The following is a 27,965-nucleotide window of genomic DNA, read 5'->3' as shown; positions in this document are numbered from 1 at the left end:
TTTCCGGGTTGGAGGCGGGGAGCGGTGCCGGAAGTACTCGGGGAGGGCCGAGCAGTCGGACCGGCTGCTGAGACGAGCGCTTCAGTGGGGCAGTCTCCGCATATCATGGGGAGATAGACGCTGCTGCCTGTGAGTCTTGGGCCCTGGCAGTTAAGGAAGAAGAGCGGGAGGAGGGAGTCAGGACCCAGACCCACAGTGGTCAGTGTTTCAAGAGCCAGGTTGTGGAGGAGACGGGGCTGTGTTAGGAATCGGGCTCTTGGGACGCGACTGAGGGGCTCGGGGCTCGGAGAAGACGCGGCTGTGGGGACCTGGGCTCCAGGCGGGACTTAGGGAAAGGGGACGGAGTTAGCCGGCACCCGAGGGAAAGTGGGCTGAGAGGAACAGGATTGTGAGGACCCGCGCTCCTAAGAGGAGAGGGTCGGAAGAGAACGGGGCGTGAAGCCACGGGCTCCTGAGAGGTAAAAGCGGAGCCGTGAGGACTTGGGCTGCTAAGCGGTAGGAGCGGGACAGTGAAGACCCAGGTTTCTAAGGATTCAGAAACAGGGCGGCGAAGACTTAGGTTCCTGAGAGGCAGGAGCAGTAAGAGAACACTTGGGTTTGGGAAGAACAGGAGCGGGCAGTGAAGACGGGCTTCTGTGGGGACGGGATCGGGGTTTGGAGACTCCGAAGTACCTGAGGGAACGGGGCTGTGAGGACACTAGCTCCTAAAAGCGGAGAGTATAAGGGGCCATGGATGTGAGGAGATCAGCCTCCAAGGGAAAGGGAGAGAGTTCGGAAAAAATATAGTGATCCTTTTTTTTTTTCTCTCATATTGGGTGAACCAAGAGTGGTAAAGGATGTATTCAGGGAAAGACGACTCCTTCGCGCTGCCTACTTGGCTTTTGGCAGGCTTATCTTGTGTCGGATACAGTCTAGGAAGCCCACTTGCAAGCATCTTCGTTTTCTGCTTCGTTCTGGCGAAGCTCTGCTGGGAAGTTGAAGCAGTTTGAACTCAGCTATATACTTGATAAGTGCTTTAAATCCCATTCCACCCAACTCTGAGCACAGATCTCTGCATCTCAAAAAAAGAGGATGGCAGAGATGGAAGGACCCGGAAAGATAATCTTTTTTAAACTCGTATTTTACATATAAGGAGGCTAAAGTCCAAAGAAGGTTCAGGATTACAGTGAGGCAATGATTGATTAGATCATGATTTTGATACAGTACCCTGCTCTGCATAGCAGATAGGAGATGCTTGGTTAATATTCCTTGAAAACATGCTTCTAGAATCTTTGCTCTAACTTCAAACTCAAGAGGGAAGTTTTTACAAATTCTGGTATTTTATTTTGGGTCTTGTTAACTGTATTGACATTGATACAATGAATGTCACTTACGAGTTAGGAAACCTTTAAATGAAGCTCCTTCCCCCTCAACAATATAGTAAGTCATTTAGAAAGTCACAAATAAGTAAAATGTACCCTTTATTTTTAGCATAAGCATTTAGGGAAGATGGCTGCTTTTAGATAAGGATGGTGGAGAAACTTGGACCAGTCACTTTCATTCTTCAGTAATACTTTTACTGAAACTTACTCAGACTATGGGGGGGGGGGAGGTGGGAGGGAGGTCCAAGAGGGAGGGGATATAGGTATACAAATACTGATTCACTTCATTGTACAGCAGAAACTAACACAGCATTGTAAAGCAATTCTACTCCAACAACAACAAAAAAAACTTAGACTAACCAGATATCATCATAAGCACTTTTCAAATATTAGATCATTTAATTATCACTTACAGCCCCACAAGTTAGTTATTGTTAGTCCCATTGTACATACAAGGAAATCAGTGCAGAAGGGTTAAGTGCCTTGCCTGAAATCCCATGCTACTAAGTGGCCCAGCGATAGTCAAACCCAGTTGTGTTTGACTAAAACTTTTTTCTGTTTTTCTAAGTGGATTCCTCGCCATGTCTCAGCTTGCTCATCAGCAAGATAGAGGTAATAGTTATACAAAGCATGGCATTGAATGAAAGCACTCCCCTCCTCAAGACTCCTCTTACTATCAAGTACTGTAACTTATTAGGGTATTTATGTAGTGTAGTATTTGAGGAGAACTAAATTCCTGTGTTTTAAAGAAGCATAGATATTCAAGATAGAAAAATGGGACCTGAATAGAACTTTCCCTCACATTGGAGTAAGACATATTTAATTTTAAATTTAGGAGGCCAAGAAAGACCAATTTGAAGAACAGGGGCTTAAATTGGATTAACTTTACAATTATTGTAACATGAACTAGATGATTGGGGAAACTGCAATAACTTTGTTCCCAGTGGGTTTGCCTAAACTGTTTGCAAGTGCCTATACTAAATGCAAGTGGTCAAAACTTACACCAAATTATGAGGTAAAGCATGGCCATACCACCATTTCAAAATACTTGATGGTTTAATTAATAGTAGTTTATTCCTGAGTTATCATCCTCATCTACATTTGCAAATTGTACTACTTATTTCACTCATCTGTGGCTCTAACACTGATTGAATTATTAGAATAGGATTTCTAAGTAAGTACCTGATCAGAAAATCATTGTGTTAAAGTTGATGTGAACATAGAACATACTACTTTTGACCAAAGGTGTTTGTGGAAAGCCCCAAAGTACTTTGGAGGTAGTACATCAGCAGTGTTTATAGCCTGCACTGTGACACAGGTGTTTTGGAGGCAGAAGACAAACTTTGAAATCTGTACATATGGACTTAATTTTAAATCTTACACTAATCGTTAGAGCTGGAGGAGACTTTAGAGTTTGCCTGGTTCTTCTAATTATAGATGTAGAAACTCTGGTCAAAGGCAGCTCATATAACTCAGTGGCAGAGCTAGGATGACACCTAGCCCAACTGACTTGGGTCTTCCCTGTGCCACAGTACCTCTCATCAGCCTCCTGCTGACCATTTGCCACTACTTTTTGTTTTTTAATCCACTTTTCTTTTTTTAATGTCTGTAGTAATAAGAATAGTTACAGGATGCCACCAGTGCATAGCAGGATGGGTGCAACCTTTTAGGTTTAATATACTAACTTTTATCACTAAGATTTAAAAGAGGAGAGCATATATAAAATACTAGCAAACATTTTTAATTGTACTTAGTATGTGCCACACATTCTTATAAGTGCTTTAGATACATAAACTCAGTGAATTGTCACAACAATGAGGTACACCTTATGATTAACTCCATTTTTCAGATGAGGAAATTGAGGCATAAAGAGTTTAGGTAACTTGCTTGAGGACATAAAGCTAATAAGTGGCAGAGTTGGTACTTGAACCCAGACACTGCCACCAGAGTCCATCCCTTGAACCACTGTACTGTACTACTTTTCTGTTAAGTCAAAGTTGCCTAAACAGGGTCAAACTAGTGGGAAAAAAATCCCACATTTCTGTTGCTCTCAGGTCTCACAGACTGCAATATAATTGATTCTTTTTGGTTTATTTAGGCTGGGAAGCATGAACTTGTTTAGATACATCTACAAGCCAGTGAGGAAAGAAACAGCCAGGTAGAAAACCCAAATCGTTAAGTCATGTACCATAGTGTTAGGGCTTTTATGCTGTCAGGCTGGTTGTCCCCTTTACTCCAGTATTTGTTTAAATAATAAATTCCTAAACATTTCAGAGGTAAAAGGGTTTTAAAGACAATCCAGGGAGTTCCCTGGTGGTCTAGTGGTTGGGATTTGGTGCTTTCACTGCCGTGGCCCGGGTTCAATCCCTTGCTGGGGAACCGAGATCCCACAAGCCATGCGGTAGCCAAAATAAAAGAAGACAATCCAGTCTTCTAGTCCCCTATTCTCTTCACTTAAAAAAAAATCTGTTAATGGAACAGATTCCCAGAGAAGACCACAGTCTTCTACTGCAAGTTCTCCCCCGTTTTCCTACTCTCTGAAAAATCAGATCCTCTTGATACAATAATAATAATAGAGTTGCAACTGGATTTCTGTTTGAGGTACAAGGTTGTTAAAAGGGAAAGCAATTAGGGCTTGTCATCCTCAGCCTATCAACTACAGTTTAAGTGTGATGGGTAGGGGGAGGGAGGATAGTCTTGGTTATTTAATTGAACTCCCAGCCAAGCTATCTTGTTTTGATAAAATCATTTAAGTATTTTCTACTGTAGATCACTGGGGTGTGGACTTTCCTGACTTCTTGAATCCCATAGCACATGAATTACACATAGTAGGAGCTAGGAAAGAGTTTCCTTTTATAATTGTTCTCTCAAACTGTCCCACAGTTAATGCCTCTGTTTTTACTCAGTAGTACATTCCTACCTCTTGGCATTCTAAGGAAATGAGAGTTAGAAATTTGAGTAGCCCGAAGGCAACCATGGTATATTACATAATGGAATTCAGGTTATTTATGGTCACTTCATTCCCTTGTGCTTGACCAGCATCGTCTACAATTGGGCTAATGAAAGTTGTCAGTAAACAGGTAATTTGGACCATTTTGATCATGTTGTGATTTTTTTAAACTTATTTTTAAATTTACACACCATAAAATTCACCTTTCTGAGGGTACAGTTCTATGAGTTGTGACAAGTGTGTACAGTCATGTAAGCCCCATAACACTCAAGTCACCTAGCAGTTCCACCACCCTCCAAATTTTCCTTCATGCTGCTCTTTTGTAGTCACACCCTCCCCAATCCCAAAACCCTGGCAATCACTGATCTGCTCTGCATCCATATAGCTTTGCCTTTTCTGGAGGGTCATGTAAATGGACTCATACAGGTAGCCTTTGGAGTCTTGCCTCTTTCACTTAGCTTAATGCATTTGAGATTATCCATGTTGTGTGTATTAGTAGTTCTTCCTTTCTGTTGCTGAGTAGTATTCCATTGTATGGATATACCCATAGTTTGTTTATCCATTAACCAGTTGAAAGATTGTTTTCAGTTTTTGGCAATTATGGATAACGTTGCTATAGACATTCACATACTGATTTTTGTGTGACTGTAAGTTTTCATTTCTCTAGGGTAAATACCTAGGAGTGGATTGCTGGGTCATATGATAAGTGTCTATTTAATTTTATAATAAACTGCCAAACCATTTACCAAAGAGTGCACCATTTTACAGTCGCATCATAAATGTATGAGGGTTTGAGTTGCTCCACATCCTCTTTAGCACTTGTCTGTTTATTTTATTTTTAATTTTAGTTATTTTAATAGATACTTAGTGATATCTCATTGTGGTTTTATTTTGCATTTCCCTAATGAATAATGATATTGGGCATCTTTTCATGTGTTTATTTTCCATCTGTGTATCTTTGTTGAAGGATCAGTTCAGATCTTTTACCCTTTTTTTAAAAAATTTTTTAAAATTAATTAATTTATTTATTTATGGCTGTGTTGGGTCTTTGCTTCTGTGTGAGGGATTCTCTAGTTGCGGCAAGTGGGGGCCACTCTTCATCGCGGTGTGCGGGCCTCTCACTATCGCGGCCTCTCTTGTTGCGGGGCACAGGCTCCAGATGCGCAGGCTCAGTAATTGTGGCTCACAGGCCTAGTTGCTCCACGGCATGTGGGATCTTCCCAGACCAGGGCTCGAACCCGTGTCCCCTGAATTGGCAGGCAGATTCTCAACCACTGCGCCACCAGGGAAACCCCTACCCATTTTTTTAATTGAGTTGTTTTCTTATTGAATTTTGAGAGTCTTTTATATATCCTGGATACAAGTTGTCAGATACGTGATTTGTAAATATTCTCTCTTAGTCTCAGACTTGTCTTTGTTTTCATTTGCAGAGCAGAAGTTTTACATTGTGATTAAGTCCACTTTATCAATTTCTTTCTTTTGTGGATTGTGCTTTTGGTGTTGTATCTAAGAACTCTGCCTGACCCAAAGTCAGGGAGATTTTCTCCTATGTTTTCTAAAAGTTTTATAGTTTTACATTTTCACATTTAAGTCTGTGATCAGTTTTTAATTTATTGATATTTTGTATAAGGTGTGAGATAAAGGTCAAGGTTTATTTTTGTTGCTACTGCTATATTTTTTGTTATATTTTAAAAACAGGGGTCAGTATTACCTATTTCTTCAGTGGAAACAAACCAGATAGTAGTTTATTTTAATTTTTTTCATAGGTTACTTATGCATATATTACAGAATCTGGGGTATACAATGAAAGATAAGTCTCGCACCTTGGTCCCATGGACCACCCAGGTACTACCATTCTGCTATCCCCCTCAAGACAACCATTGTTATCAGCTTCTTATGTATCTTTCCAGGAATAATTTATACATTTGTAATTATGTGTCTTTTTAAAAATATTTATTTATTTATTTTTGGCTGCGTTGGGTCTTTGTTGGGGTGCCCGGGCTTCCCATTGCGGTGGCTTCTCTTGCTGCAGAGCCCGGGTTCTAAGCCCGCAGGCTTCAGTAGTTGTGGTTCGCGGGGTCTATAGCGCAGGCTCAGTAGTTGTGGCACACAGGCTTAGTTGCCCCACGGCATGTGGTATCTTCCTGGACCAGGGCTCGAACCCCTGTCCCCTGCATTGGCAGGCGGATTCTTAACCACTGCGCCACCAGGGAAGCCCTGTGTCTTTTTAAATAAGTGATAACAAACTATGCTCACTATTCTTTTTTTTAAAATTTATTTATTTAATTTATTTATTTTTGGCTGCATTGGGTCTTCGTTGCTGCGCGCGGGCTTTCTCTAGTTGCAGCGAGCGGGGGCTACTCTTCCTTGCGGTGCGTGGGCTTCTCATTGCGGTGGCTTCTCTTGTTGCGGAGCACGGTCTCTAGGCACATGGGCTTCAGTAGTTGTGGCACACAGGCTCAGTAGTTGTGGCGTGTGGACTCAGTAATTGTGGCACACGGGCTTAGTTGCTCCACGGCATGTGGGATCTTACCAGACCAGGGCTCGAACCCATGACCCCTGTAATGGCAGGCAGATTCTCAACCACTGCACCACCAGGGAAGCTCCAGGCAGATTCTTAAGCACTGCGCCACCAGGGAAATCCCTATCCTCACTATTCTGAACCTTGCATTTTCAATGAACAGTGTATCTTGAAGGTCATTTCATGAGCTTCCTCGTTTTTTAGAAACAGGTTTATTGAGACATTCACATATTATACAATTCATCATTTTAAAGTATACAATTCAGTGGTTTTTTGCTATAAACAGGATTGTGCAACCATCACCACAATCTATTCTAGATTATTTTTGTCACTCCTAAAAGAAACTCCATAAACATTAGAAGTCAGTCCCTATTCCTCTCCCCCACTCCTCAGCCCTAGCAACCACTAATCTACTTTTTGTCTCTATAGATTTTTCTGGACATTTCATGTAAATGGAATCCTACAATATGTAGTCTTTTGTGACTGGTTTCTTTCACTTAGCATAATATTTTCATGAGTCTCATTCTTTTTCAGTCTATTACATTATATAGTTATATTCTAGTTTATTTAACTATATCACTTTTGATGGACATTTAGGTTGAAATTCCTTGTATGCATAGTATTCTATTCACATACAAGTTCAATTATAATATAAGTTGCTAAAAATAGAACTATGGGATTAAAACAATATATGCTTTTCTTATTTTGGTAGGTACAGCCAAGTAGCTCTTTATAGAGGCCTCTAACTAATTTATATTCCCCAACTCCAGCAACTTATGAAATGATTATTTCTCCATAAAATTTTCAAACACAGTATGTATAAAACTCTTTCTTTTTTTTTTTATTTTTTTTATTTATTTATTTGGCTGTGCCAGGTCTTAGTTGCGGCATGTGGGATCTTTGTTGCAGCATGCAAACTCTTAGTTGCAACCACCATTTTAAAGCAATTATACTCCAATAAAGATGTTAAAAAAAAGAAAAACTCTTAGTTGCGGCATGTGGGATCTAGTTCCCTGACCAGGGATCGAACCCAGGCCCCCTGCATTGGGAGCGTGGAGTCTTAGCCACTGGACCACCAGGGAAGTCCCTATAAAACTTTTTCATCATTGCCAAATGGGGAATAAATAGTACCTTGTAGTTTTAATTTGCATTTTTATTATGAATGAGAATAAGGATCACTTCATTATTTTAAGAACCATTTGAATTTCTTTTTCTTGTACTGTCATATTTCTTCACAATATTTCTTTTGGGTAGTTGGTACTTACTGATTTGTAGTTATTTTTATATATAAAAGAAATTAGTCCTTTGATATATCTCGCATATATTTTTGCTAGCTTGTCTTTTGTTCTTTAACTTTGTTATGTTTGTTGCCATACAGACATTTTTATGTTTGTGTAATTGAACATATTAGTCTTTTCTTTTATGGCTCCTGAGCTTTATAAAGTCATCCTTAGAAGGATATTAATTATTCTTGAGAATATTGTTTTTCCAATTTTTAAAAATTGAGATAATTGTAGATTTATATGAAGTTATAAGAAATAATACAGAGATCCCTTGTACACTTTGCACCACCAGTTTTCCCCAATGGTAACATTTTACAAAACTGTTGTGTAATTTGAGAATCAGGATATCAACATTGATTTAACCCAACAATCTTATTCAGATTTCCCCAGTTTTACTTGCACTTGTTTGCTTATATGTGTATGAGTACTAAGTCCTATACAATTTCATCACTTTTTATAGGTTCATTTATCCATCATCACTATCAAGATATTGAACAATTCCATCACAAGGGCCCCTCATATTGCCTGTTATAACCACACCTCCCTCCCTCCTACCCAATCCCTGACAACCTCACTAATCTGTCTTCTGTTTGTAAAATTTGCCATTTCAAAAATGTTATATAGGGGACTTCCCTGGTGGCGCAGTGGATAAGACTTCACGCTCCCAATGCAGGGGGCCCGGGTTCGATCCCTGGTTAGGGAATTAGATCCCACATGCATGTCGCAACTAAGAGTTCACATGCCACAACTAAGGAGCCTGCCTGCCACAACTATGGAGCCCACGTGCTGCAACTAAGGAGCCGGTGAGCCACAACTAAGGAGCCCACCTGCCGCAACTAAGACCTGGTGCAACCTAATTAATTAATTAGTTAATTAATTTTTAAAAAAACAAAAAAAACAAAAATGTTACATAACTGGAATCATACAACATGGGCTCTTTTATTTATTTATTTATTTATTTATTATTTTTGGCTGTGTTGGGTCTTCGTTGCTGCACACGGGTTTTCTCTAGTTGCAGCGAGAGGGTTCTTTGTTGCGGTGCGCGGGCTTCTCATTGCAGTGGCTTCTCTTGTTGTGGAGCACCAGCTCTAGACGCGTGGGCTTCAGTAGCTGTGGCTCGCGGGCTTCAGTAGTTGTGGCTTGCAGGCTGTAGAGCGCAGGCTCAGTAGTTGTGGTGCACAGGCTTAGTTGCTCTGCGGCATGTGGGATCTTCCCAGACCAGGGCTTGAACCTGCGTCCCCTGCATTAGCAGGCAGACTCTCAACCACTGCGCCACCAGGGAAGCCCCACAGTTTGTTTAATGATTTACCTATTAAGGGACGTCTGAATTGATTACAGTTTTTGATTATTGCAAATAAAGCTATGAGCATTCGTGTACAGGTTTTTGTGTAAACATAAGTTTTCATTTCTCTAGGATAAATGCCTAGGATTGCAGTTGCTGGGTCATACAGTAGTTGCGTGTTTTTGTTTTTTTTTTTCCCAAATCCACTTTATTGAGGTATAATTTGCATACAATAAAATGTATACATTGTAAACATATAGTTCTGTGAGTTTTGATAAATGTAGCAGCTGTGTAAGCATTCCCCCACTTAAGATATAGAATGTTTATATCACCTCAGAAACTTCCAACCTGCCCCTGTGCAGTCAATCTCTGCCCCATCTGTCACTAGAGATTTGTTTTTAGATCATTAGATATTAAAATTTCATATAAATGGAATCATATAGTATGTATTCTTTTGAGACTGGCTTTTTTTTCACCTAAATATTTTAAGAGTCATTCCTGTTGTTTTGTGTATTCGTGATTTGGTCTTTTTTTTCCTTTTTTCATTTTTTTTAATAAACTCTTTCCTAGAGCAGTTTTTAAAATCCATTTATTCATTCATTCATTCATTCATTCATTTATTTATTTAGGAGACCCTGCTGAGATAGCAGTGTTAGATTTACAGGAAATTTGGGAAGATAGTACAGGGTTCCCATATACCCTGTACCCAGTTTCTCCATTATTAACATGTTACATTAGTATAGTATATTCATTACAACTAATTAACCACGTTTGATACATTATTATCATTATTATTTTTAATATTTATTTATTTATTTTATTTTTGGCTGCGTCAGGTCTTAGTTGTGGCACGTGGGATTTTTTGTTGTGGCACGCAGGATCTTTCATTGTGCGCACAGACTTCTCTTTAGTTGTGGCACGCGAGCTCCAGAGCACACAGGCTCAGTAGTTGCGGCGCACGAGCTCTCTAGTTGTGGTGCGTGGGCTCAGTAGTTTTTTTTGTTTTTTAAATTTATTTTATTTATTTATTTTTGGCTGCACTGGGTCTTCATTGCTGCACGCGGGCTTTCTCTAGTTGTGTCAAGCGGGGGCTACTCTTCGTTGCGGTGCGTGGGCTTCTCATTGCAGTGGCTTCTCTTGTTGCAGATCACGGGCTCTAGGCACGCAGGCTTCGGTAGTTGTGGCACGTGGGCTCAGTAGTTGTGGCTTGCGGGCTCTAGAGCGCAGGCTCAGTAGTTGTGGCGCACGGGCTTAGTTGCTCCGCGGCATGTGGGATCTTCCCGGACCAGGGCTTGAACCTGTGTCCCTCGCATTGGTGGGCGGATTCTTAACCACTGCGCCACCAGGGAAGCCCCGGGCTCAGTAGTTGTGACGCGTGGGCTTAGTTGCCCTGCAGCATGTGGGATCCTACTTCCCCGACCACAGATCGAAACCCAGGTCCCCTGCATTGGAAGGTGGATTCTTAACCACTGGGCCACCAGGAAAGTCCCTGATACATTATTATTAACTGAAGTCCATAGTTTATTCAGATCTTAGTTTTTCCATTTAGTCTTCATGTCTTTTTAGGCTCCTCTGTGACAGTACATGCTTAGATTTTTAAGAAACTGCAAACTGTTTTACAGAGTAGCTATACCATTTACATTCCCACTAGCAGTGTGTGAGTGATCCAATTTCTCTGCATCCTCGTCAGCATTTGGTGTTGTCACTATTTTTTATTTTAGCTATTCTGATAGTTGTGTAGTTATATCTCATTGTAGTTTTAATTTGCTTTTCTTTAATGACTAATGTTTTTGATTGAATGTCTTTCAATTTGCTTATTTGCTATCTGTGTATCCTCCTTGGTGAAATGCCTGGTGTGTCTTTTGTCCACTTTCTAATTGAATTAATTTTTTTTTGAACTATTGATTTTTGAGAGTTCTTAATGCATTCTAGATACTAGTCTTTTGTTGGATATGTAGTTTGTTTTTTTTTGAACTATTGATTTTTGAGAGTTCTTAATGCATTCTAGATACTAGTCTTTTGTTGGATATGTAGTTTGTCTTTTTTTGGATATGTAGTTTCTTCTAGTCTGTAGCTTGTCTTTTCATCCTTTCTACGTGGGCTTTCACAGAGGAAACTTAAAATTTGATGAGGGCCAATTTATCAGTTTTTCCTTTTATTGATCATGCTTTTGGTGTCATGTCTAAGAACTCTTTGCCTAGCTAGAGCCCAAAGATTTTCTCCTGTTTTTTTTTTTTTTTCTCCTGTTTTTTCCTAAAAGTTTTATAGTTGTACATTTTACATTTAAGTCTGTGATCCATTTTGAGTTAATTTTTGTATAAAGTGTTAAGTTTAGGTTTCTGAATATTTTTTAAAGATATTCTAGGGACTTCCCTGGTGGTCCAGTGGTAAAGAATCCACCTTACGATGCAGGGGACACGGGTTTGATCCCTGGGCAGGGAACGAAGATCCCACATGATGCAGGACAACTAAGCCCGCATTCCACAACTACTGAGCTCATACGCCTCAACTAGAGCCCGCGTGCCGCAAACTACAGAGCCCATGCGCCCTGGAGCCTGCGCACCACAACTAGAGAAGAGAAAACCCACACGCCACAACTAGAGAGAAGCCCACACACCACAACAAAATATCTCACATGCCTCAACGAAGATCCCGTGTGCCACAACTAAGACCCGATGCAGCCAAAAATAAATAAAATAAATAAATACTAAATAAATCTTTAAAAAAAATAAAAAATAAGGACTTCCCTGGTGGTACAGTGGTTAAGAATCCACCTGCCAATGCAGGGGACATGGGTTTGATCCCTGGTCCAGGAAAACCCCACATGCCGCGGAGCAACTAAGCCCGTGCACCACAATGCTGAGCCTGCGCTCTAGAGCCCGCAAGCCACAACTACTGAGCCCACGTGCCACAACTACTGAAGCCCGCGTGCCCTAGGGCCCGTGCTCTGCAACAAGAGAAAGGCTGCGTGCAGCAACGAAGACCCAACGTAGCCAAAAATAAATTTTAAAAAATAATAAATAAAAAATAAAGATAGTCTATATTTTATCTAGTATATGATTTTATATTTAAAATTTAAATATCTGTTCCATCTGGAATGGAGGAGTGTGTGAAAGGAGGAGTGTATTACTCCCCCCATTCCAGATTGATCAACTGTTTAAATTTTATTTTATTTATTTTTTGTAAATTTATTTATTTATTTTTGGCCGTGTTGGGTCTTTGTTGGTGCTCGCGGGCTTTCTCTAGTTGTGGCGAGCGGGGGCTACTCTTCATTGCAGTGCGTGGGCTTCTCATTGCGGTGGCTTATGTTCATACTGATAATCTTTAATAGGCTTTTTCATAGGACTTGATCTGGGAAAATAGTTTGCTTTTATAACATTAGGACAACTGTTACCATGTTAACAATCTTTTCCTTTCCCATTTCTTCCATTGGTAAGATTTGTGGGTAAGGGAAAAGGAGACGTGGACCACATATGGTTTTAAAAAAGTAGTCCTGGGGGCTTCCCTGGTGGTGCAGTGGTTGAGAATCTGCCTGCTAATGCAGGGGACACGGCTTCGAGCCCTGGTCTGGGAAGATCCCACATGCCGCGGAGCAACTAGGCCCGTGAGCCACAACTACTGAGCCTGCGCGTCTGGAGCCTGTGCTCCGCAACAAGAGAGACCACGATAGTGAGAGGCCTGCGCACCGCAATGAAGAGTGGCCCCCGCTTGCCACAACTAGAGAAAGCCCTCGCACAGAAACGAAGACCCAACACAACCAAAAAAAAAAATTAATTAATTAAAAAAAAAAAAAGAGTTAAGGAGGAAGCTGGGTGGAGGGGAGTTAGGAAATCATTAAAAAAAAAAGTAGTCCTGATGCTGTGCTGCCCCCCTCAGCTGGCTCTTGGCCAACAAGTTTCTCTTGATCACTTAACCAGTGCATAGTTAGTTGCTTTTATTAAGGGTAAACCAGGAGAAGATGATTTCTTGTATTAGAGAGTTAGACAATTTGTTGGAGAGGAACTCAGCAATAGGTATTCATTCAGGTTGCTAAGCTTTATCAAGTTCTGAAAACATTGCCATGATTCTTGCAGGTTCAAATACCACAATTTTGGCCAATAAAGTATTTCATATGCTGCTAGCTTATCTCTAACAAGAGTACATTCATTTTATTGTAAGAGAATCTTAATGTTACTATTGTCATCATTAATTAATTTTAAAAGTTGTATATGAAAGAAATGGAGATGTTTTTCTTGGTGCCCAGTTGGAATAAGGAAATGTTCTCCACAGTCAGTTTGCCTGCATTCTGGTTGTTGAAGATGTGCAGGCCATGCAACTGAAATGGTTCTGTGGCAAGGGTGGTGCTTGATGCCAGTTGTTCATTTACAGGTAGCTTTTGAAAATGGCTGCCTCTCATTTCACCGGGCTCACAGCCGTTGCTGATGTAATTAAAGATCTAGACACTCAGATAGCTGTAAGTAAGCTCCTTGAGGTCACTGTGGGTGGAACTTCCTGAATGTGCTTCTGATCTTGATGACACCAAAGCTGATGTCCACGGAGTCAGCCTGATGGCTCTAAAATTTAGAAGTCTTGGCTACTCCAGCCTAGAGACTCTGCATGTATTTAAAGATTGCTAACACTCAGAGAAAATTTGCCCTTGATGACAGTGAAGAGCTTACTTTTAACAATTGCTAAAAACTGTGTTTATTAGGCCCTGACATAGACTTAAGCATGTTTTGAAACGCCAAAATGAACTAATCTGTTTTCTGAAGTTTTGTGACTAGGTTTCAAGTATGTGATTGTGCCATGATTTATTTGAGTTTAGCATTATTTGATGTTCAAAAATAATGCATGTAGTACTTAACCAAGTATTCTATTTTTACAAAGTCTTCAAAAATGTCTTGCTCATTCTAGTTTATTTTTGTACATAAGATTCCTCATTTCATTTACTTTCTTCTTTATTTCACTTGTGTGGACTATTTTATTCAGCTTTTGGAGAAGAGATGGTTTCTAAATATCAGGTGAGAGCAATGAACGTTCTTCATTCCCTCCATTTTCAATGTGCAGGTATCAAATGAAGACCCTTCAAAGTCTGACAGACCTCATAGAATTTTACTTTTAAAACTCATCCTTTATTACATGTACTTCCAGAGCTAATTCTCTTGTTTTTCTTCTACAGTTGATTGGCCTTGGTCCTCATAGCTCCAAAAAGAAACAGGATCTCGATAAGCTCTATGAGCTGAAGTCCAAAGCGCGGCAGATTATGAACCAGTTTGGCCCCTCAGCCCTAATCAACCTGTCCAATTTCTCATCAATAAAACCGGAACCAGCTAGCACCCCTCCACAAGGCTCCATGGCCAATAGCACTACAGTGGTAAAGATCCCAGGCACTCCTGGGACGGGAGGGCGTCTCAGCCCTGAAAACAATCAGGTATCATCCGCTTTTTGTTCTCTGTGGGCACCTCTTATCTGTTCTTTGAAGCAGTAATACTCTGAGAGATGTCCATCTCAGCTGCTGCCTCTTCCTCTCAGACTTCTCAAGTTCTTTATTGAAATATCATGTACATTTATCAGTTTTTACTTTGTAGTATTTATGTGTGTGCATGCATATACCTATACATACATCCATATATACACGCACTGACACAACACCTTGCCTGTGACAGGTTTTTATATATTTATATATAAATATATATGCTATATACTTGTTAAATAAAATAAAATAGTTAAATAATTAATGGATTCATTATTCATTATTCCTGTAATGAAAGTACTCTTGCCTCCAGTCTTTTCTCCTAGTTCATCTAGCTGCTGCCTTTATTTTCTGCAGTGATTCTAAAATCTGACCCCCTCTTTCTACCCATGATCCTGATTCTGTCCTCCAGAGCCATAAGAAATAAGTATACTCTCTTGACTTGGGCCTTGTAGGCTGGGTAGAATAGGATGAGGAGACAACAGTTCAAGAGAATGGGGGAGGAACTAGCAACGGTGAATGGGAAGTGTTGGGCAGGTATTCAGGAGACCAACCCATGATGGGTGTGGTGTTGGAGAAGAGCAGGAGATAAAATTGTATAGGTAGGATTACCGCAGAACATACTAGGCCTACGCTAGTCAGTTTCCGTTGGAACTTTTAGTCAATAAACAATCTTTGCAAATATTTAATAAGCTTAAAAGTAACATAATAAAAGTCGTATATCTTAGGAGGATTAACTTGACAGTAAGGGGACAAGAAAGGTAGGAAGGGGGTCACACTGGGAGGAACACCAAGTCTAAGACTTTTGCAGTTGAATCAAGGTATGTGGCAAAGGCTTGAATTAAGTGATGGTTGAATGGATAGATCTGAGACACTATTAACAAATATTTATTTTAAAAATTATTATTTTTTCCTTATTTCCAATGTCATGCAATGCTTATCACGAAACTTTAGAAAAAGAGAAAGAATAATAGCCCAAAATTCTACCACCACCCCAAAATAACTATGGTTAGCATTTTAGTGTATGTCTTTTGATCCTTCTTTAGTGGCATATATATGTGGTATAACATTTCCTTTATGAAAGAGGGATCATAGTTGTACATACTTTCACAAATATCGATATTTAGTTATACAGGGATGAACACATGTTCCCTGCCCTCAAGGAGCCCTCAGCCTATTAAGTCAGAAACAGGCAAGTTTATAAATGTACACAATGATAGAAGGGTACACAGGGTACAGTGGAGGCCAAAGGAGGAAGTGGTTGCTTTTACCTGGGTGGGCTGGGAGAGCTTCAGAAAGGAGGCACTGTGAGCTGAGCAGGTAGGAAGAAGGGTAGAAGAGCTTGTCCAAAGGCAGCAGAGGCACTGTACAGCTTGTGGTGGTCAGAAAATTGCAAATTAATGTAGAGTTTACTGAAACTATCTGACAGATGTTGGCCTCTCTTCCATATTGCTCTTTTTGCCTTTCCCTAGGCTATTTCTGTCTTGAGACTATAGTCTTGTAGTAATAGCACCAAGTAAGCCAGACTGATAATTCTTTGGAAAGTAGAAACCAAACCCAACAAATTGATAGCCTTTCATTATAGGGTAATGAGGTGTTTGTTTCTTTGCTACTTGGCTGAAAAAAATGTTTTCCCAATTAACTTTAGGTATTGACCAAGAAGAAATTACAAGACTTAGTAAGAGAAGTGGATCCTAATGAGCAATTGGATGAAGATGTGGAGGAGGTAAGGTGGGATTGGGTACCCCAGAGACTGTGTCCCTGAGAAATAGTATAGAATAGCCGTTAAGAGCACAGATTTTAGAGGCAGACAAGTCTGAATTTGAGACTTGGCTCTGTGGGTGGGTCAGTTAACTTTTCTGAGACTCAGCTTCCTCCTGTGTTGGTAAGGTATGATATTATTTATCTACAGGGTTATTGTCAGGGTCCCATGAATAACTTATACAAATCACCTAGGAGAATGCCTAGCACTTTATACCTAACAGCACTGCTACTTTTGCCTGTCAAAAAGGGCATAGGCTGCTGCTCACAGGCAGTCACTTTCAACAGTTTTAATTGTTTCTAGAACATTCCTCTGTATTTCTAAGTAATATTCTTTTTTTTTTTTTAATTTTTGGCTGCATTGGGTCCTCACACAGGATTTTCTTTAGTTGCGGTGAGCGGGGGCTACTCTTCGTTGCGGTGCGCAGGCTTCTCGTTGCGGAGCATGGGCTCTAGGCGCACGGGCTTCGGTAGTTGTGGCAGGCGGGCTCAGTAGTTGTGGCTTGCGGGCTCTAGAGCGCAAGCTCAGTAGTTGTGGCACATGGGCTTAGTTGCTCCATGGCATGTGGGATCTTACCGGACCAGGGCTCGAACCCGTGTCCCCTGCATTGGCAGGCGGATTCCTAACCACTGCACCACCAGGGAAGCCCCTCTTTCTTTTTCTTAATTCATGTACAAATTTTTCTGTGGGCATACATTTTCATTTCTCTTGGATATCTACCTAGGACTGGAATTGGTGAGTCATATGGTAACTCTGTGTTTTTCCTTTGAGGAACTTCCTGTTTTTACAAAGCATTCCATCCTTTTACAGTCCCACCAGCTGTGTATGAAGGTTCCATTTTTTTAATCTTAGTTTTTTGATAATTTCTTCTCTGCTTTTTTTCTTTCTGTGTAGAATGACAGTTGGTTGGATGTTGGATCTTCTGCATTGATCCTCTTAGGTTTTTTATCTTTTCTCTTTTTTCATTTCTTTGTAATTCTAAATTCTACTTGCTGGGGAGATTTTCCTTAGTTTATGTTCTAAATTTTAACTTTCTTTTATAATAAAAATTTTAATTTCCATGAACTTTTTCTTGTTGACTTTTTTTTCCCTAAGCCATTCTGTTCTTATTTTACGGTTGTAGTATCTTATTTTTCTCTCTAAGGATATTAATTACGTTGTTTGACATTTTCTTCTTTTCCCTGCATTGTCTTGTTTCCTCTGGGTCCCTTTTTTCCCCTTTGGTTTGTTTATTTTCTTTTTAGTGTTGGAGACTTTCTTCAAATGTCTGGTGATCCTGGCTATCCGTTCTTAAAGAATGAGCCACTAAAAACCTGATTTGAAGCAGAACTTATTGACTGATGGTCTTTGCCCAGTCATGTATTGGTAAATGTTTAACAACCAGCTCTGTGGAGAAAAAGACTCTGACTTTCAGCATTTCCTGATTTCTGTGGTGTAAATATTCTCACTATGCCCTATTTTAAGCTATCAACATTTTGTCACTGAATGCAGGATTGGAAGAAATGCATATAATTGGCCTTCATGACCTCATCTAATCTGGCTCCAGCATACCACTGGCTTCGCTTCAGAATAATTTGTCCATAGTCAGCCTTCTTAATGGGGGATTCCCTAATCAGTATCTGTAAGTCTCTTCTCTGGAATCATTTGGTATATGCAGAGAAAAATCCTTTAGTCTCCTATCTGGAGGGTTTATCTCTAGCTTCTAACATTCTGGAAGCAAGGCAAGAGAAAGAAAGGGGCTGTGTCTTTCCCTTGTCTCTGCTGTGTCTGGTGTACTCTCATCTGTAGCCACTCCTGTTCAGTTTTTCTGGGGAGTAAACCTACTGTGTTCTGGGTCAGGTACGTGTGAGAAGTCACTTGGCTGCTTTTGAAGTGTGGGGGTTGGGGGACTACTCTGTACAGACATGTAACAGTTGTCCAGTTTTTAGCTCCATACCTCAGTCCAGTCTTCTGTGGTTAATCACACCTCCAAATCTTGGATCTCTTAGGAGTTGCGAAGGGCAAATCAGTTCGTTCTCATTGGCGTCCCCTCTGCGTGCATTTGTGTTATACCTTCTGTCTGCTAGGTCAGTTCCCATTCTTCCTTTGTTACCTCTTAACAAAAATTTACTTTAAAAGTTTATTGGAATATCTTGTCCATTAAGGTTTTCTCTCCTATTCTTGTTGTCTTTGTGGATTTATATGTCTTTTTTTTTTTTCCTTTCTTGTTATTTTAATGGGTGTAGGGAAGGAGAGGAGGTCATTTTTAGAGTTGATCTGCCATGTTTAATTAGAAATCTTTCCTTTAGGTGGTATCCATTTGGTTCCATAGGAAAGATGACAATGCATTGATAGTCCAGCAGAACAAGGAATGTTTATAACTATAGTTGTAATTTTATTTTATTTTATTTTTTTGGTCAGCAGAGGAAGCCATGAGGAAGGTATTCACTGATCAAAATTTCAGTTTTTTTAATGTAGATTTTTAACTTCAGAATTCTGATTTTGCTCTTCACACAGTCTAGAAATAATTGATAATGAACTGGAAAAAATCCAGGATTTGGACTCAGAACCTTGAGGTTGAATCCTGGTTTTGCTGCTTAATAGTTACATGGCCATGAACAAGTTAATCTCCCTGAATCTTAGCATCCTCCTCTATAGAGTTAGGGTAAAACCTATGCCCCATTTTTTTCACAGGATGATTATAAGGACTAGGTGAGATAATGGAAATAAAAATGCTTTAAGGGAATATGAGGGAGTGAGGATTTAATGATTCACTTTTATTTTCCTACCTAATTCATTAGAAGGTGTGGAGGGGGTAGGGGTTGGGCCGGTTGATAGCTGCTAGGTAGAAAGTATGGAAAGTACATCCTCAGAAAGGTGTGAGTTTCTCTCAACCTGGTTAATGAGTGAATGTGTTTCTCTTGTGGTCCTTACTCCTCTTCCCCACCTTCGCTCAAATGCTGATTCCAGGCCTTCTGTTAGAAAGCCTGACTGAATATGTGATTCAAGCAGATACAGTTGTCCCAGCAACAGGAGCCTGCCCTGCCAGTGTCATGGTTACTCTCCCCCACTTTTTTTCCCCCAGATGCTGCTGCAGATTGCTGATGATTTTATCGAGAGCGTGGTGACAGCAGCGTGCCAGCTTGCTCGGCATCGCAAGTCCAGCACCCTGGAGGTGAAAGATGTCCAGCTGCATCTAGGTATGTGGTCTCGTTTCTCCCTGAGGTAGCCACACCGTTGCTCCTCCAGGAACCTTCATGCCGGGATCAGACTTCTGGGCTCTGGGATTTATGTAATCATGCAATAGTAGCATTAAACAGCAAAGAGAAATCCATGCATGGTAGGGGGAATGAACCCTGGCCTTGGGTGTGCCACTTTCTAACTGTACCACCTCATCCTTCCTAGTTACTTTCTCTTAGAGCTGGTTTCCTCATTTGTGTAGCGGGGATCATAATACCCTCCTTACAGGGTCGTTGTGAGGATTATGGGTTATGTTCGTAAAGTGACTGGCACAAAGTAAGAGCTTAGTAAATGTAGCTATTATATCTCTACCATACATATAATGGTATTTTCCTTCCAGTTTTTAGCTTATTGATGTATTTTTCTCAAGAACATTATATCTATAATGTACATATAATTTTGTATTCTGCTGTTCTACTTAATAGACGCTAAATTTGAGCTTCGGTTTTTCTGGGAGATACTCATCTAACATTTTTTTGTTGCTGTTGTTAAGATATATATATATATTTTAATTATTTATTTATTTTTGGCTGTGTTGGGTCTTTGTTGCTGCGTGCAGGCTTTCTCTAGTTGCAGCAAGCGGGGGCTACTCTTTGTTGCGGTGTGTGGGCTTCTCATTGCGGTGGCTTCTCTTGTTGTGGAGCACAGGCTCTAGGCGCACATACTTCAGTAGTTGTGGCGCGTGAGTTCAGTAGTTATGGCTCATGGGCTCTAGAGCTCAGGCTCAGTAGCTGTGGCACACGGGCTTAGTTGCTCTGCGGCATGTGGGATCTTCCCAGACCAGGGCTTGAACCTGTGTCCCCTGCACTGGCAGGCAGATTCTTAACCATTGCACCACCAGAGAAGCCCTCATCTAACATTGATAATTGTAATCACTTGGAAATGAATAAGCTACCCCCCTGCATTGGTTGTAGCGTGATCAAAAGAAAGGGGACAGTCTGTGACTACAAAGACAGTCAGGCCAAGGGAATGAGGCAGAAGATATTAAGGGATTGAGTGCAGATCAGCCCATGGCTGAAAGGCTTCCTTCCCAGTGTCAGGGAGATACTGCTCCGGGAGGCGCTGGTAGTGGAGGTGGAATAAATAACACACTTCTGGTAAACATTGCTGGTATTAATAGCAAAAGACAGCTATTTCAATTATTTATTATTGTGTAACAAACATGGCTTAAAACAGTAACAGTTGTTCGTTTTGTTCATGGGCCTGGGGGTGGACTGGGCTTAGCTGGGCAGCTTTGCTAAGGATCTCTCATGTGATTGAAGTCAGGTGGTGGCTGGGGCTGAGAGTGTTTTGAAGGAAGGCGTATTAGTCTCCTAGGGCTGCCGTAACGGTACCACAAACTAGATAGCTTAAAGCAACACAGACTGGGGGCTTCCCTGGTGGTGCAGTGGTTGAGAATCCGCCTGCCAATGGTGGGGACGTGGGTTCGATTCCTGGTCTGGGAAGATCCCACATGCCACGGAGCAACTAAACCCGTGTGCCACAACTGCTGAGCCCACGTGCCACAACTACTGAAACCCGTGCGCCTAGAGCCCGTGCTCCGCAACAAGAGAAACCACCGCAATGATGAAGCCCATGCGCCGCAACAGAGTAGCCCCCGCTCACCGCAGCTAGAGAAAGCCTGTGTGCAGCAACGAAGACCTAACGCAGCCAAAAATAAATAAATAAATTTATTTTTAAAAAAAAAACAAGAAAACAAAAACACAGATTTATCCTCTTAGTTCTGGAAGCCAGAAGAACAAGGCTAAGCTCTCTCCAGTGCCTCTGTTGAAGAATCCTCCCTTGCTGCTTCCTAGCTTCTGGTGGTGGCCAGCAGTCCTTGGCATTCTCTGGCTTGTAGCTGCATCGCTCCAGCCTGTGTCTCGGTCTTCACGTGGGCTTCTCCCCTGTGTGTCTGTGTCTCTCCTCACAGGACACCAGTCATGCTGGATTAAGGGCCTACCCTCCTCCAGTATGACCTCATCTTAACTACTTATGTCTGCCAACAACCCTATTTCCAGTATATTCTGAAGTACTGGGGGTTAGGACTTCAATACACCTTTCTGGAGGACACAGTTTAACCTGTAACAGAGCTTCATCATGTCCACGTCTGATGCCTGGCCTGGAACACTCAAAAAGCAGGGACTCCACAAGTTTCTCTCTGTCTGTCTCCGTGGTTTCTCTACCTGGTCTCCTCATATGCAGTCCCAGGATAGCTGGACTTCTGCATGGCAGCTGCGGGCTCCTAGAACAAGTGTCCCATAACCATTTGGCAGAAACAGCATGGCCTTTGGTAACTCAGTCTCCGAGGTCACACAGCATTACTTCTGCTGATTCCTGTTCTTTGAGGCAATCACAAAGACGTGTCCAGGTTCAAGGGGAGGGAATACAGACTCCACTTCTTGATGACAGACATGTTTTAAAACCACCACAACACAAATGCATAGAGACAAAAAGTAGAATGGTAGTTACCAGGGACTAGGAGGATGGGGGAATGGGCGTTACTGTTTAATGTGTACAGAGTTTTGGTTTGGACTGATGAAGTTTTAGAGATGGATAGTGGTAATGGTTGTGTGAATGTGCTTAATGCCACTGAACTGTACACTTAAAAATGGTTAAAATGTAAATTTTATGTATATTTTACCATACCAAAAAAAAAAAATCCCACAGCAGATTATATTACTTTCAAAGTTTAATATTCCTATTTTTAAAAATATTCTGTATTTTAATTGTTGAAAATAAAATTGGAATATGTTTCTTCATTAAGGGTAAGAATTATCACAGACATGGATACTCGAAAGTCTGCATGACCAGAATAGCTTCTGTAGTGGGCCTAATGGAACCTGAATCATAATCAGAAGGTTGCTTGGAGGCCCGGGATCAGGGTTTGGGGAGTTAGGGAACCTGGTGTTAACCATCTAGGCCTGCTGCCCACAACTTCCCTGCCCCGCACCCAGCAAGGATAAGCTTGCCAGCGAGGCTGTAAACTCTTGATGGCTCTCTTCTGGACGGGCTGGGATGGGCACTGCCAGTGTTTGCTTCTGACCCGGCTATTTTCTATACTTGAATAGTTGAATAACCTCCCCTTCTGATTGACATGGTCTTTCTTTATTTCTGTTTTTTTTTTTGATTAAGCATATTTATTTGTAGAGTATATATTCATACTAGTTCATTATCTTTAGGTTTAATTGAATGTAGATGTTCAGGGTTACTAAACTGATTAACTTATGTATCTCCTAACCTATTTTACTTGAATATGTGTTCAATATGTATATATATATATATTTTTTTTTTAACACTTCTACAATATATATATATTTTTAATAACGTTTCTTTTTTTAAAAATATTTATTTATTTATTTGTCTGTGCCGGGTCTTAGTTGCAGCGTGTGGTATCTTTTTGTTGCGGCATGCAGGCTCTGAGTTGTGGCATGCGGGCTCTAGTTCCCTGACCAGGGATTGAACCCGGGCCCCCTGCATTGGGAGTGCGGAGTCTTAACCGCTGGACTACTAGGGAAGTCCCCACAATATATTTTAATCAGAATCTATTATAAACATGTATATGCAAATACACACATATTACACATACACATATGTTATCATATATATTACCATAAATGCTATACAGTGCATGAATATTTATATTGTGATTACACCTGACATATGTTCCATTTGATTTGTCTGAAGTGAAGATCATTTGTTGAGACAGGATCTTTCTTCATAAATGTGAAAGTTAAATGAGATAATGAACATAGAATGCTTTGCACAATGCTGCTTTGTCCCAGCCATTTTATTACACATTTTATTCACTAAATGTTGTTGCTATTCTATTAATATTACATAAAATATAAATACAGTTAACCCTCAAACAACACGAGTTTGAACTGCCCATGGTCCACTTATAGGTGATTTTTTTCAGTAGTAAAGTCTGCAGTACTACCTAATCCACGGTTGGTTGAATCTGTGAATATGGAGGAACTGCATTTATGGAGGAACAGCATGGTTGGAGGGCTGACTATAAGTTATACGCAGATTTTCAAGTGCAGGGAGGGTTGGCGCCCCTGACCCCTGCCTTGTTCAAAGGTCAGCTGTACACACTTATTTAAATATATAGTTACACGTACTTACATGTTTGCATTCATGCCTGGTAGCTACTCTCTTTAAAGTGGCTTTGCATATCCATATCCTGATCCACTTTGTGTTGATTGTAAAGTGTAATTTCCAGAGAATAATCTTAGTGTCACTTTCAAGTACTGACAACAACTATTATTAGCAGAAAGTTTCATTTTTATTTTCAAAGAAATATTGGAAGAGAGCTGTATATAAAATAATTCTAGAACCAACCGTGAATCATTCATTCACACAATATTTGCTATGCATTAGACACAAAGTATAACTATAAAACCACTAGTATTCAATTTGATTTTAAGTAAGTGCCTGCCTGGGGCAAATCAAATTTGCAGAACAAATGTTTTCAGTGCTTTAAGGGAGCATGATAAAGGAGTCCCCATGTAACTCCTTTTGAGTAGAGATTTATTCCCTAAATAATCTTGTGTAAGTATAATTATTTTTTTTTTATATTGGATGTACTTAAAGTGCAGTACACTTTTTTTTTTGGGGGGGGGCTGTGTTGAGTCTTCGTTGCTGCGCGTGGGCTTTTTGTAGTTGCGGCGAGCGGGGGCTACTCTTTGTTGCGGTGCTCAGACTTCTCATTACGGTGGCTTCTCTTGTTGTGGAGCACGGGCTCTAGGCGCGCGGGCTTCAGTAGTTGTGGCATGTAGGCTCAGTAGTTGAGGCTCATGGGCTCTAGAGCACAGGCTCAGTAGTTGTGGCGCATGGGCTTAGTTGCTCTGCGGCATGTGGGATCTTGCCGGACCAGGGCTCGAACCCGTGTCCCGTGCATTGGCAGGCGGATTCTTAACCACTGTGCCACTAGGGAAGTCCAGGACTCTTTTATATGTGGATTTGGGGGCCATGTGGCTATGCCAGTTACTGAAAAAGTGGAAAAACCAAATCTCTGCCCTCTGATAACTTGTAGTGACAGTCTTACAGGGATGGTCATATCCAGTGGCACAAGGACATGGAGCTGTGGCATGGACATACCTGTGTCTGTATCTGTATCTCTATGTATTTATCCCAGGCTCTGGGATTGCATTATGCCATTGAAGCCTCTCAACCATCCTATCAGGTGGTTATTTCTGTTGTTACTACCATATAAAAGGTGAAGAAACTGAGACCAACGTCATATTGCTCCACAGTGAAGCAGCAGAACTGGGGCTTGGCTCTTAACTACAGATTGCAAAGAATGCCTTTCTGTTCCTACTCCTCCTTTCGGTTTGAGAGGGGTTACCTTGAGCACAGGGGTAAGACGATTGAAGAAACAAATAACTTTCCTTTCCTGAAGAGCTGCATGGAAACCTTAGGGCTCCACACTCAAAGTTTTGACTCATTTACCTCTTATTTCTTTGCAAGAAGGTCAAATAGTGTCCTTTAAAACCTTGGAGGCACCATATGTGATTCCCCCATTTGTGTCCCATAGAGCCCCTCTGCAGAGTTACTGTTAATTAGTACAGTTGATTGCCCAGATTAGTCCTCCCTGACCCTTGTCTGAGGGTCACACTGCACCTTGACACTACCTTCCTGGTCCCCTTACCTCTGTGTGGGCTTCTTCCTTACAGAACGCCAGTGGAACATGTGGATCCCAGGGTTTGGCTCTGAAGAAATACGACCCTACAAAAAAGCTTGCACCACAGAAGCTCACAAACAGGTGAGAAGGCTTCAGAGTCCCGGGCCAGCCACAGCTGATCCCTTGAGCTGTGTCTCAGAGAGAACGCACACAGCTACCATCACTGTGCTTGTCATTTCCCCCAAATGTCAGAGAGGGCAAGAGGCAGCAGGGCTGCACGGGACAGCAGCCAGATTTTTCCTAGGTGCTCTGTTGCTGCCGATGGGGTCTCAGCTTTTTCTCTCAACGCTGGTGGGTGCCACTTGAAGCTGCTGATTCTAGGTTCTTCTAACCTGTATGGAACTCGCCCCCTCCACATCTCTTTAAAGAAATCTTCCTTCATTGTTGCTGATTTGAACATCATCTAGGACCCTCCGACTAGAGGGCAGTTTAAGGAAAGTAGAAATATGCTGTACTTGTGCTAGGAGGTAGCACCCAGGCTGCTCTGCCAGGCGTCTGGCCTCTGCCCCAGCTTAACCTTTGTTCTCCGTCCCTCTTACTGCAGAACTGAGGGGTCAGTAAGAGAACCTGTCTCCACTTCTGCTGGGGAACAAGCTGTCCCAGTCACTGGTCAGTCTCATAGCAATGTTGGCCTCCATTTGACAAGTCTTAATTTAACTGGCTACTCTGATTTGAAAAGTGGGCTTTTTCCAAGCTTGATGGCCACAGTCGGGCAGTTCTGGCTGAGTGTACCTCGCTTTTCCATAGCCTGGGATCTCTGGAGTGGGTATGTTTACAGAGCTCATAGAGGAAGCCCTACAAGGAGACCACCAATAGCCGGAATCAAAGGACTGCAATGTTGTTCAGAAGGAAGTCCCTCCAGGCAGTAGACGGTCATTTGGCTCTGCTCTCAAATTATCCACTTTTCAGCCCTATTTATTTATTTATCAATCAACCAATATCATAATGTTCAAACAATCTCTTAGTCAAAAAGAGTGAGCAAAGCAAGTCATTAATTTGGCCAGTGGCTGGTAATAGTAAGATTTGAAACCCATGATCTGAATGTTTCCCTGATGGGTTATGGTGGAAATTGTTAGGGTCAGTTTCCTTCATTGCAGGTTATCAAGTGAGGAATGTCAGCTCCCTTTACGTGTTGGCAACAGGCTCAAAACAGAGCCCTCTTCCTTATTTTCTCCATCATCAGAGAAGGAGATTAGGGGAAGGGGGAAAGCCTAGAAAGCACATGTTTTGATGGCCTGTCCCTTAAATCCCCAAAAGGCAGGAGCTGTCACCTTCTGCTTTTAACTGTTTTTACCATCCTGCTGGTATAGGGCTTTTGGGGTCTTTTGGTCAATGAAATGGGTCCACTGGCCTATGGAAACTTCTCTTAGGGCCCCGCAGACTGTGCTTGAGTTAGAAGGAGTCTGCTGAGCTGCCCTGTGCCTGTAGGTTCCTGAGGAGTCCAGCCTATGGTGTAGACCGTGCTACCTGGTAGCCACACATGGATGTCCTGGAAAGTTCCTGACTCTAACCTGTGTAATTGCTTATTTCTCTCTCCTTTCAGAGAATGGCATTGATCCGGAAAACAACCAAGAAATAGCACACGGAAAGGTCAGGGAATGGACAACAATGTATTTGGAGATACTTGAGCTGAGACCTCAGCCATCTCATCCTTGGATTTTTTTTTTTAATGCTTTACAGAGAAGCATATATTTTTTATTAACAGTGCAGCAATATCTATAATGACTGAGAGGATCTGCCAAAAGAATAAAGCCTCCTACCCCAACTTCCGGTCCCTTTTTCCTGCCATCTCAAAGAGGAGCAGTGTATCTTCCAGAGAAGATTTTATTTGTGGTTTATTATATAAGTGATTGAATTGGGGAAAAGCATTATGGTCTTGTTTGGTGAGAGAGTATTAGCAGAATTTGTAGAGGTTTTTGTTTCCTTCTCCCTCCCCCTTTTCCCTGTACTTTGTAATGTCAGTGTTTATATGAATATGACTTTCATTTGCTTTTCCAGAATAAAGAAGTTATTAATCGAAAGACACAGGGTGCATGGCTTACAGACTTTGAAATGCCAGAGGAGGGTAAGCAAGGCTGGATGTAGCTCTCTAGTCAGCAGATGGCAGCACCATTATTCATTTCTGTGATGCAGGAAAAAACCCAGGAATTTTTCCATTATTTTACTCCAAGGAAGGCCTTACCATCAGTAGGACTTTTAGTCCAGATTGTCTGCCATAAGAATTGAGCAGGGCGACCTTCTCTCATGAGCCCCAAACTGAAGAGGCATCCTGATTTGGGGAAATCCTTTTTTGACCTGCTCTTCTGGAACTTCTGGAGTTCATCCTTGACGCTAAGAAAGGATGGCAGTAGACCTGGGGAAAGGCCTTTCTGTGCAGGTTTCTGTCTGTTCTCAGTTGTTGGTGTCCCTGATCCTAGTATTTTTACCATCGTGCGGAGGAAACCAGGCCCCTTGAGACCTCAGGGTCATG

The 27,965-nt window shown here is 41.4% G+C and overlaps 1 protein-coding gene across 3 annotated transcripts; it reads left to right on the top strand.

Annotated features, from left to right (window-relative positions):
• Positions 1–15: 15 nt before the first annotated feature.
• Positions 16–27,516, top strand: TAF12 (TATA-box binding protein associated factor 12). 3 transcript variants are annotated; one of them, XM_036835017.1, is made up of 7 exons: positions 33–129; positions 13,766–13,850; positions 14,556–14,807; positions 16,498–16,575; positions 19,676–19,790; positions 25,488–25,576; positions 27,039–27,516. In XM_036835017.1, exons 2-7 carry the CDS (start codon positions 13,779–13,781, stop codon positions 27,072–27,074), a joined length of 642 nt encoding a protein of 213 aa, XP_036690912.1. In that variant the 5' UTR covers positions 33–129; positions 13,766–13,778; the 3' UTR covers positions 27,075–27,516. The 3 variants fall into 3 exon arrangements, with proteins under 3 accessions (XP_036690926.1, XP_036690912.1, XP_036690916.1); XM_036835021.1 differs by lacking the exon at positions 33–129 and adding an exon at positions 14,366–14,397 and having other exon boundaries at positions 13,789–13,850; XM_036835031.1 differs by lacking the exon at positions 13,766–13,850 and having other exon boundaries at positions 16–129.
• Positions 27,517–27,965: the final 449 nt, after the last annotated feature.

The sequence above is a fragment of the Balaenoptera musculus genome, chromosome 1 (genome assembly GCF_009873245.2).
Source record: "Balaenoptera musculus isolate JJ_BM4_2016_0621 chromosome 1, mBalMus1.pri.v3, whole genome shotgun sequence".
Classification (NCBI taxonomy): Eukaryota; Metazoa; Chordata; class Mammalia; order Artiodactyla; family Balaenopteridae; genus Balaenoptera; species Balaenoptera musculus.
This window is presented reverse-complemented; position numbering and strand designations above follow the sequence as displayed.

Bases quoted from the DNA above. Each gene is read 5' to 3' on its own strand.
- TAF12 (XM_036835017.1), top strand. From the start codon at position 13,779: ATGGCTGCCTCTCATTTCACCGGGCTCACAGCCGTTGCTGATGTAATT. The intron at 19,791-25,487 runs GTATGTGGTCTC...TCTTCCTTACAG, and splicing joins AGATGTCCAGCTGCATCTAG to AACGCCAGTGGAACATGTGG. The intron at 25,577-27,038 runs GTGAGAAGGCTT...CTCTCCTTTCAG, and splicing joins CCACAGAAGCTCACAAACAG to AGAATGGCATTGATCCGGAA.